Genomic DNA, 11,688 nt, shown 5'->3' with positions numbered 1-11,688 from the left:
GGGGTGCGCACTGTGGAGAGCTTTGTGGATGAGAACAAACAGTTTCAATTGGATCCTATAATGAATGGGCAGCCAGTGCAATGACTGGCAAAAAGCGGATTGAATACCGATTAGCCAATGGATGACCCTGGCTGCTGTATTAAGGATGGAGTAGAGAAGGGATTGTTGAATGAGGGGCAGGCCAATTAATACAGCATTTTAGTAGTCCAGGTGAGAGTGGATCAGGGCAACAGTGAGGGATTTTGTGTTTTCCAAGGTGAGAAAGGGGCGGATTCTAGAGATGTTCTTTAGGTGTAAGCGGCAAGAGCGGGCAAGAGATTGTATATGGGAGGTGGAGGAAAGATTTGGTGACAAACATAACACCCAGACAGCATGCCTGCTGCCTAGGCATTATTGTGGTGCTACATACGCAGAGGGAGATGTCAGATTTAGGGAGGTTAGTAGACGATGTGAGCAGAAGAAGTTCAGTTGTGTTTCAGTTAGAGAGCAGACATGATGTTGGAGACTGCGGACAGTCACTGGTATTCTGTAGTACAGCAGGGGTTAGCTCAGGGAATGACGTGTACAGTTGTGTGTCATCAGCATAAAGATGGTACTGAAAGCCAAATCTGCTGATGGTTTGTCTAATAGGGGCCATGAAGAGAGAGAAGAGAAGGGGGCCAAGGACTGAGCCCTGAGGGACTCCAAAAGTGTGAGGAAGAGGAGATGAATTGGAACCAGTGAACGATACACTGAAAGAATGGTCTGAAAGTTAGAAAAAAAACCCAGGAGAGGGCAGTGTCATTTAGGCCTATTGACTGGAGCATAGAAAGTAGGAGATTGTGATCAACAGTGTTGAAAGCTGCAGAGAGGTCAAGAAGAATGAGCAGAGTGTGGTCACCAATATGTTTTGCTGTCAGATGGTCATTGGTCACTTTGATGAGTGCAGTTTCTGTTGAATGTAGGAGGTGGAAGCCGGACTGTGTTGGATCTAGGAGGGAGTGAGTGGAAAGGTAACGGGTAAGTTGGTTGTAGACCAGGCGCTTCAAGAGTTTAGAGATGAAGAGAAGGTTGGAGAATGGTCGGTAGTTATTTGTGCAGCATGGATCTAGAGAGTGTTTTTTTTAATAATGGAGTAATTATAGAGTGTTTGAAGGAGGAGGTGAAAATGCCAGAGGAGAGGGATAGATTGAAGATTGTAGTTAGGTGAGTAGTGATGACTGGAAAGAGACTGAAGGAGATGTGAGGGAATGAGGTCGGTAGTACATGTAGTCAGATGAGAAGAAGAGAGAAGCCTGGAGACTTCTTCTGTGATAAGATCAAAGATGGAAAGTGAGCTAGGAGAGATGCAGGGGGAATAGGAGTTTCAGCACATGTGATTTCCTGATGGATTTTCTCCATTTTCCCTATAAAGCAAAAAGCCAAGATATCAGCACAGGTATCTGTGATAGGGGCCTGTGTTTTCAGACTGAGGAGGGAGTGAAAGGTGTCAAAAAGTTTTTTTGGGTTGTTAGATAGTCGGGAGATCAGTGAGGTGAAGTAGGTCTGTTTGGCGAGATGAAGGACAAATTTATAGGTCCTTAATATAAATTTGTAGTGGATGAAGTTTTCTGGTGTGTGAGTTTTCCTCCATAGGGGTTCATCACTCCTAGAGCATCGCTGGAGAAATCAAGTTTGCAATGTAAACCAAGGCTGTTTTACTCTGTGTTTGGAGATTCTGAGGGTGAGGGGAGCTACTTGGTCAAGGGCACTTCTAAGAGTGTCGTTGTAGTGATGAACAGCCAGATCAGGAGAGGAAAAGAGTAGAGCGGGGACAATGATAAGTGTAAGGAGTCTGTAAGTGAATGAGTGTTAACGGCTTGTAAATTTCTGCAAGTGTGTGGTAGGTAGAAGTGTGCTGGGGTGGGCGAAGATTTGTGAGCATGAAGGAGAGGATATTGTGGTCAGAGAGGGGAAGAGGTGAGTTATCTACATAGAAGATTGAACAGAGTCGGACAAAGACCAAATCAAGGATGTTACCATCTTTGTGTGTTTCTGAGGTTGAGAGCTGTGAGTGTCCAAGAGAAGTGGTTAGGGTTAGGAGCTTGAATGGAGATGAGGAAGTGGAAATGTTAATGGGGATGTTGAAGTCTCCCATGACTTGTGGCAGACAGGCAGAGAAATGGTCAAGGAGGTGGGTGGGGGAGCCTGGAGGACAGTACTGCTACTTTGAGGGAGAGGTGATGGAAGAGCCTGATGGTGTGGACCTCTAAAGAAGAGAATAAGAGTGATGGAACTGGGGGGATGACCTGGAAAGTGCAATGTGGGGACAGGAGTATGCTAACTCCACCACCAAGTCTGTTTGCAGGTCTCGCGGAATGGAAAAAATGTAAGCCACCATGGGAAATAGCAGCAGGGGAGAGAGTGTCAGAATCCTGAATCCAGGTTGTAGTGAGGGCCAAGAGATTCAGAGAGCTGTTCATAAAGTAGTTGTGCTGGAAAGGAAGCTTATTGCAAACAGACCGTGGATTCCAGTGTGCCCAATTAAAAGAGGGAGATGAAGGACTACAAATAATGTTAATCATGTTAGTAAGGTTTCAATGTGAGGTGGGGGAGGGGTTAAGGTAATGGGCTGGTGGACCAGGGTTGGGAGAGATATTCCCTGAAATCAGTAACAGTAGAAAGAGAAAGATCAAGTAGTTTTTGGAATAGTCATCTTTTTTGTGCAATGTCTTTGTGCAAGACGGACTGAGGTATTTCAGGAAGGTGAGAAGTAAAAGGGAGCTGTACATGGGATAGGGAAGTAGAGTGGGGCTGATGTGTATGGGTGGTGATGGAGGGGGATGGGGCGGTGAATGTGGTTGGCAAGGGCACACAGGCAGATAGAAATAAAGCATGTGTCTTAAAGGGAGTACATAGTGTGGGTTACTTGTCTCCTTGCCTGACTAACTGTAATTGAATTAACTGCTGCATCTGGATACTTAGCTAAAGGGATACTTTGCTGAAGGGCCATGTGCAAGCACAACAAAAGCGTGCACCTCTTAGGATGCTACTAAATTTATAGGGCAGACTAGAGAGTCAGGTGAGAGGGATTGTGGGAGTTGGTTTGAGATAAATTAACAGCTGGTCAACAAACCAGGGGGTGGATAGATGATCAAAGACACTAGGCCTGGCTCCATCTATATGCTATAACACTTTTTGCCAGATAACATCTACAGTGACCTAAAGATGGATATACAGCAGTGAGTATTGGATACAATGCAAAGATTCAGCAGGCAGTATTGTTACAACATTACAAATTGTTGCAGCAGGACAAAGCAATAGATGACAGACAACAAGCAGTGTTGTTAGATATCTGTGTGAAGAGAGGAGATGGATGTTAATTCACAGTTATTGAATTAACTGCTGTTTCTGGATACTTAGCTACAGGGATACTTTGCTGAAGGGACACGTGCATACACCCCACAAGCATGCACCCCTTAGAATAATCTTCAGATGTTTGGACCATGGAGTTGGGTAGCAAGACAGAAGTCTTTTCTTTCAAAGAAAAACATTCAAGCCTGGCTACGTTTTGCCAAAACCTACATCAAGTCTGTTAAAAATATGTGGGAAAATGTGTCATCACCTGATGAGAACAAGATATATATCCAAAAGGACTGGGCCTACAAAAATGGCACTTCTATACAAAAATATATCCAACAAGACAGGAGAAGTTATGCCATAAAATAAATTGCCTTTATTAATGTACTATGCCAAAACACATAAAAACACTTAAAAGGAGATACATGTCCAATGCAGCCTTACAAGGAGAATGTATATATTCACTGCCACAAACACCATGGAAGAGCATACAGCATAAAGATATGAGCTCATGTAACAGTACAGTGACTGAAAAAAGGGGGGTGAGACAGAGCTAGAGCGAAACGCGCGTCGGGGACCTGCGCCTTACAAGGTTGTATATGTTTTTTGTATGCACTCTGCACTTTATGGTCAGCAGACATTTTTGGTCACAGTCTGGTGGTGTAGATCATTACATCAGAGTCAGCTGGTAGTCCACTCTACATATAGTCTTACTCTCTATATATTAGAGTCTCTATATTGGACCTATATATATACAGTCATATGTTAAAGTTTGGGCACCCCTATTAATGTTAACTTTTTTCTTTATAACAATTTTGGTTTTAGCAACAGCTGTTTCAGTTTCATATATCTAATAACTTATGGACTCAGTTATATTTCTGGATTCAAATGAGGTTTATTGTACTAACAGAAAATGTGCAATCTGCATTTAAATAAAATTTGACCGGTGCAAAAGTATGGGCACCTCAACATAAAAGTGACATTAATATTTCGTAGATCCTCCTTTTACAAAAATAACAGCCTCTAGTCACTTCCTGTAGCTATTAATGAGTTCCTGGATCCTGGATGAAGGTATTTGTAACCATTCCTGTTTACAAAACAATTCCAGTTCAGTTAAGTTTGATGGTCGCCGAGCATGGACAGCCCGCTTCAAATCATCCCACAGATGTTCAACGATATTCAGGTCTGGGGACTGGGATGGTCATTCCAGAACATTGTAATTGTTCCTCTGCATGAATGCCTGAGTAGATTTGGAGCGGTGTTTTGGATCATTGTCTTGCTGAAATATCCATCCCCTGCGTAACTTCAACTTCGTCACTGATTCTTGCACATTATTGTCAAGAATCTGCTGATACTGAGTTGAATCCATGCGACCCTCAACTTTAACAAGATTCCCGGTGCCGGCATTGGCCACACAGCCCCAAAGCATGATGGAACCGCCACCAAATTTTACTGTGGGTAGCAAGTGTTTTTCTTGGAAAGCTGTGTTTTTTAGCCTCCATGCATAACGCCTTTTTGTATGACCAAACAACTCAATCTTTGTTTCATCAGTCCACAGGACCTTCTTCCAAAATGTAACTGGCTTGTCCAAATGTGCTTTTGCATACCTCAGGCGACTCTGTTTGTGGCGTGTTTGCAGAAACGGCTTCTTTCGCATGACTCTCCCATACAGCTTCTCCTTGTGCAAAGTGCGCTGTATTGTTGACCGATGCACAGTGACACCATATGCAGCAAGATGATGCTGCAGGTCTTTGGAGGTGGTCTGTGGATTGTCCTTGACTGTTCTCACAATTCTTCTTCTCTGCCTTTCTGATATTTTTCTTGGCCTGCCACTTCTGGGCTTAACAAGAACTGTACCTGTGTTCTTCCATTTCCTTACTATGTTCCTCACAGAGGAAACTGACAGGTTAAATCTCTGAGACAACTTTTTGTATCCTTCCCCTGAAAAGCTATGTTGAATAATCTTTGTTTTCAGATCATTTGAGAGTTGTTTTGAGGAGCCCATGATGCCACTCTTCATAGGAGAATCAAATAGGAGAACTACTTGCAAGTGGCCACCTTAAATACCTTTTCTCATGATTTGATACACCTGGCTATGAAGTTCAAAGCTCAATGAGGTTACAAAACCAATTTAGTGCTTCAGGAAGTCAGTAAAAAGTAGTTAGGAGTGTTCAAATCAAGAAAATGATAAGGATGCCCATACTTTTGCACTGGTCAAATTTTGCTTAAATGCAGATTGCACATTTTCTGTTAGTACAATAAACCTCATTTGAATCCAGAAATATAACTGAGTCCATCAATTATTAGATATGTGAAACTGAAATAGCTGTTGCAAAAACCAAAATTGTTATAAAGAAAAAAGGTTAATATTAATAGGGGTGCCCAAACTTTTACATATGACTGTATGTGTACTATTTGGATATGTGCACTGGTCTTCTATTATGAGGGACTATATGTTATCTACAAATATGCACGCTGCACTTTTCAGCATTATAAGCCACCCCTGACTATTTTTTGACAGATATGATATTATATTATCATAATTTAACTGGGTCATTGCTAAATATACGGGATATTTCCCCACTCAGGTTATATTGCATACATTTTTTGTAGCACCAGCACATACTTTACTGGCAACTATATCTGTTCTGTATGGGATACTTTCTTGGTACCATATGTCTGGGTTATAGCACATTTCTGCAGATGTATTTATTCCCTATCTTCGTGCTTGCAGAGTGGCTTTTGGATAAACACAATTTGGAGCATTTTACTTTTTTCAGTCACTGTACTGTTACATGAGCTCATATCTTTATACTGTATGCTCTTCCTTGGTGTTTGTCTGCCATGTGGCAGTGAATGTATACATTCTCCTTGTAAGGCTGCATTGGGCATGTATCTCCTTTTAAGTGTTTTTATGTGTTTTGGCATAGTACATTAATAAAGGCTATTTTTTAATGGCATAACTTCTCCTGTCTTGTTGGATATACTGATGAGATCAAGGTTGAACTTTTTTGACATAATTCCAAAAGCTATGTTTGGCACAAAGCCAATCCTGCGCATCACCAAAAGAGCATCACAGCCACAGTGAAGCATGGTGGAGGCAGCATCATGCTTTGGGGCTGTCTTTCAGCAGCTGATACCGGGGCTTTAGTCAGGGTACAATGAATTATGAATAGTTCCAAATATCAATTTTGCATCATAACCTTCAGGCCACTGCTAACAATTTGCAAGCCTAAGATGAAGATGCTTTTCACAGTACAGCATGTCAATATCCCTAAGTATGCCTCCATGTCAACAAGAGAATGTCTTCGCCAGAAGAATATAAAGATTTCAAAATGGCCTAGCCAGAGCCCAGTCCTAAATCCAATTGAAAATTTGGGTTTCTAAAGGCAAAAAAGGAGCACACTACATTTGATGATCATATGAGTAACTGAGAACCATGTAACTGGAGGGTGCTAGATCTAGCTGGTGAACCACTGCGATAACAAGAGAGGGGGAATGCAGCATGTCCATTCAGTAAGTATAAAAAACTATTTATTCAAATACATTAACATGAACAATGTCAAAAGAAAACGTTAAAAGTGATGCGTTTCTGGCAAAAAGTCATAGTATGTCACATGAAAATTCGTGGGTTGATCTGAAGAGAGCTGTACACAGGAGATGACCTCTCAATCTGACAGATCTTGCTTTTCAATTGAATTGTACAGATTATAGGTGATATTTTTGGTGGAAAAAGTTGTTATCTGATTATTCTTAGTATGATTTATTTACATGACAAAAACCTGGCATTTTTACATAGGTGTGTAGAGTTTGTACACCCACTGTACCTATACAAATTCTGAAAGTTTAACATTCTTGCTCAGTTACCCATTATCTCATGCAGAAATAAATCCATAGACTTCTAGTGCTACTTGGTAGGGTGTGGATTGTTTGGTCCTTTCATTTACCAGTCAACTATGGATTAATTGTAAGAAGTTTTATAACTGTCTGATGCTATTCATACCGCTCACAAAATGTTTAATGTTAAGCACTTTACCAAAGCATATAAAACACATGAATACCCAGCCAGTTGCGCATTCGTGTAATAAAAATTAGTTTGTGCCACTCCTCTTCTTCCCTATAAAAGCGATCAAGACAGACACAGAACATACCTTGAAGAGCCTGAAGTAAGACTGATATTTAATTCTCTATCTTCTGTATCTCCACATATTCTGTAACCATGAGCCACAGTGCATTCTCATCTGCTGGATCACATCATGGAAAGTGTCATGTTGGCAGTCATTCTCCTAGAATCTCAACCCATGTCTATGGTGTTAATCATGGAAAATCCCATAAGATCCATCATGGAGGATCCCATATTTCCCTTCATGAAGGTTCCCATACTCCCCACCATATTGGATCCAGTGTTTCCCACCATGGATATTCTCACAAAGTTCACTATGGTGGAGGATCCCATCTCTCACATTGTGGAAGTTCACACAAAGGCCATCATGGAAACCAGTGCAGAGCTCCAAGTGTTCATGGAGGATCAGGAGGCAAAGGAATCTCTATCTCCAAGCATTCTTCTCATGGAGCCATTCATAGTGGCCACCATAGCCATGGGAAATCCCACAGCTATGGATTGTTTAGTGTCAATGAGAAAGAAACCATGCAACATCTGAATGATCGTCTGGCATCCTATTTAGATAAAGTTCGGTCTTTAGAGCAACAAAATGCCCAACTGGAGGGGAAAATTCGTGACTGGTATGAGAGAAATCAACCCAGCACCTTACCTGACTTCAGCTGCTACTTCAGGACTATCCAAGAGCTACAAAGCCAGGTAAAATAATACATGTGTACATTAAGGTCAACTGTGAGCAATTCATTTAATGTGTTTTTCAATTGCTTCCATTATCAAAATCTTTTATAGATTTCATCAACAAGTATAGAAAATGCTCGCCTTGTACTACAAATAGATAATGCTCGTCTGGCAGCAGATGATTTCAGAAACAAGTAAGTAATGAACATTACATGATTTAAGAAGTAGTAGATGATAAAAAGTAAATTGTGATTTAATTGTAATGTTCTCAGGTTTGAAATGGAGCGTCAGTTAAGCAACTCAGCTGAAGCTGATGTGAATGGCTTGAGAATGCTTCTAGAAGAACTCAATCGGGAGATATGCAGCCTAGAAAGTCAGGTCCAAAACCTCCAAGAAGAACTGCAGCAGATGAAGAGAAACCATGATGAGGTAAAATGCATGTAGAAAAGTATTTAATTGTGCAGACTAATTAGTACGGTATATATGGTGACTTCTAAAAGGTCATCATGGGAAATATTTCCTGATGCAACCTAAAGTAGCAGGACTATGAGGTTCTACATAAGAAAACTCTCTACTTTGATCAATGGTTAGTTTCAACATAATATATTTCAATAATTAATCCTTGTATCATAGTATACAGTTAAATGAGAGTTATTGATGTAAATTGACCCAATATATTTATCAACACAGGACTTTATGATACATTTGTCAAAAATCATACAGAAAGCATTGAGTGTGTTGAACCTGAACCAAAGAACCACCCAGCAGAAAATATTCTGGTTGCGGATATAACTTATTTGTCTTTTTTTCCAATATTTCTGTAGATCACTAGTAAATTAATTTGTAGAAGCTTATACCAAGCCATGAATTGTCTATTCATAGGAAGTAAACTCTCTGCGAGCCCAACTAGGTGCCAGAATCAATGTAGAAGTTGATGCAGCTCCATCTGTAGATCTGAACAGAACCTTGGCCGAAATAAGGCAGCAATACGAGAATTTAATGGAACGCAACCTAAGAGAAGTAGAGGCCATGTTCCGGCAAAGGGTACGTTTTTACAAGAAAATTGTTTTAGCCACATAGGTGGATAGAGAGCATGGATTATATTACACCAAACCAGTTACCTCTAGATACATCTTTAAGATCCATTTTATTCAGCTTTACTGTATGATGGCTGCATGTTGGTAGTGTTACTATTACATTTGCAAATCCAATCTCCACATTGTTCTACTCAACCAAAACATCATTAAAAATAATTATGAGCCTTAGTATGACTTCATCTGGATAGCTATGTTGACCCATAATCTCCATTTAAAGTAAAGTGAGCAAGATGTAAGCTTGGCAATTTTTCTAATAGTTATTCTATTTTATACATGTAGACAGACGAACTTAACCAAGAGGTTGTGTCTGGCTCTGAGCAACTGCAGTCTGTCCAAACTGAAGTCATTGACCTGAAGCGGAAAATACAAACCTTGGAGATTGAACTACAAAGTCAGTTGAGCATGGTAAGTTTATCCCCTAATTTAGCTGAATATATGAATATATAGTGGAGCACTAGGTCCAGAAGTGTCACCGGATGTTCCTGGGCTCCAATTCAAAATCTGGATCGTCCACCTACCTGTACAATTTATAATATGGTAATATGGGTGTTCTAATATGGATGACAACACTTTCATATTTTGCTATCCTTCTATTTTTTTTTTTTTTTTACTAATTATTTCAACATTAATCCAGAAATCTGCCCTGGAAGGCACTTTAGCAGAAACAGAAGCTACATTTGGATCCCAGCTTTCACAGCTACAAAGTCTCATCAACAAGGTGGAGTCTCAACTGTCTCAGGTCAGGTCTGATCTAGAACGCCAAAACCATGAGTATAAAATCCTCATGGACCAAAAGACCCACCTGGAAATGGAGATCGCCACTTACAAACGTCTGCTGGAAGGCCATGATATTCAGTAGGTATCTCGCCAAGCATTAGATGTTAGACATTAGTTCAACATTCTCTAGTTAGGTTGAGAATGGTGAAACTATAGTAATTTTCATATTCTAAAAAAATAATATGTATTTTTCTAGTTACAGTAACGAAAATGTTATTCTTTTATAGTGGATCAGATCATCATGCTTCAGCATCCAAACATGGTATGTAGCCTGTGTTTTCATAGTCTTACGTTTTAAAAGTGCAATACATTAAAAACATAGAGTCACATAACATAGTTTATAAAGGACCCTCCTTTAGGGTGCAGGATTTTGCCACTCAGCACAGAAATATCTGCAATTTGTTCCCTATACTCAGATCTTTAATGACCCTTGGGTGGACAAAACTTTAAGCTCCTGTGTGCAAGTCAAAACACGTAATCTTGTCCTCACCTATCATGTGACATTTTTAAGACTGGTGTCTTGTTATCTGAAACCAAAGCTTGACTTCCTACCTCTGCACCACTTTTAGCTATGTCCCTACCAATAGAAAAGTTTTGCTACCATATAGCAGGGAAGATTAAACTAATTAAGTCTGAGTTAACTTGATCCGATGGCCCTATAGCAGGGAAATCTCTTTTTCTGTGGCCTAAAGTAGTAATATGCTCCTTATAGCATCTACATCCCATGACAGAATAGAGGACCCTATGACTGGCTCTGTATATGGAAATGCTCTTCAAAATACATACTTCATCCTACCCTTTAAATACAATTAGGAAACTCTCAGGATGTTCAGGTTCTCAGACATACTTAAAGTGAATGCATCAGCAGGTTTTTGCTATATAATCTGAGGAGTGCATGAGGTAAGGGTTAAAACACAGATTTCAATGATGTGTCACATGTCAGGCTGTGTACTGTTGTTTACTTACAATAAAGGTTTTATCACCTGATGATTACCATTACTGGGGCTACAGCAGTGCATGCATGCTAGTCCAACTCCGCCCCTTCCTGTGATAAGCAGCTCACTGTTAATAGACAATGTAAATAGAGAGCCTGATGTGGGCAGCATCAGCTTTCTCAGCTCTGCTGCATTGCTAAATCTAAAAACTCTAATTGTGTCACATCATACTCATATACATAATTGGAAGCAGAGTATGCTTACCTAAATTATGCTGTTCTCAGATGAGGTAGCAAAAACCTTTAATGTTTGGTCCTCTTAGTACCGTTTTTTGTGTCTATATATCTTCAGTTTGTTATGTGATCTGTTGTAATGTACAGCATCATTGTAAACCAAAATACATTAATTCTCTTCTTATTTCCAGAATTTCACCACTCAATGAAGACACATCATGTCGCAAGTCATGTACACAGCAAATGCTAATTAACCTTTGAAGAGAAGCGGTAGTGGATTATACTTGTCGCTTCCCATTCTTGATATATTTCTATCAATTTTCTTAATTTCTTCGTTAATTAACTTTAAAGTGGACATGAATAAGGTACAATGACCTTCCTTCTCAGTAGACACCAGCAACATTGAGAGTAGCTTTATTAAATTGGCAAAGGGATTTAATTCCTTACTATAGAATTATAGAAGACCTAACGTCAACAGTATCATGGCTGTTTCAAGGTCATGGAGACTGCAAAGCAAAATATTTAGTGAG

The 11,688-nt window shown here is 40.0% G+C and overlaps 1 protein-coding gene across 1 annotated transcript; it reads left to right on the top strand.

Annotated features, from left to right (window-relative positions):
• The first annotated feature begins 7,537 nt into the window (after window positions 1-7,537).
• Window positions 7,538-10,072, top strand: LOC141086692 (keratin, type I cytoskeletal 19-like). Its single transcript, XM_073572909.1, has 6 exons — window positions 7,538-8,137; window positions 8,228-8,310; window positions 8,389-8,545; window positions 8,999-9,160; window positions 9,493-9,618; window positions 9,848-10,072. The coding sequence occupies exons 1-6, from the start codon at window positions 7,538-7,540 to the stop codon at window positions 10,070-10,072; spliced, it is 1,353 nt and encodes a 450-aa protein (XP_073429010.1).
• Window positions 10,073-11,688: the final 1,616 nt, after the last annotated feature.

This window comes from Dendrobates tinctorius, unplaced genomic scaffold (genome assembly GCF_039654945.1).
Source record: "Dendrobates tinctorius isolate UK_male_01 unplaced genomic scaffold, ASM3965494v1 ptg000032l, whole genome shotgun sequence".
Taxonomy (NCBI): domain Eukaryota; kingdom Metazoa; phylum Chordata; class Amphibia; order Anura; family Dendrobatidae; genus Dendrobates; species Dendrobates tinctorius.
This window is presented reverse-complemented; position numbering and strand designations above follow the sequence as displayed.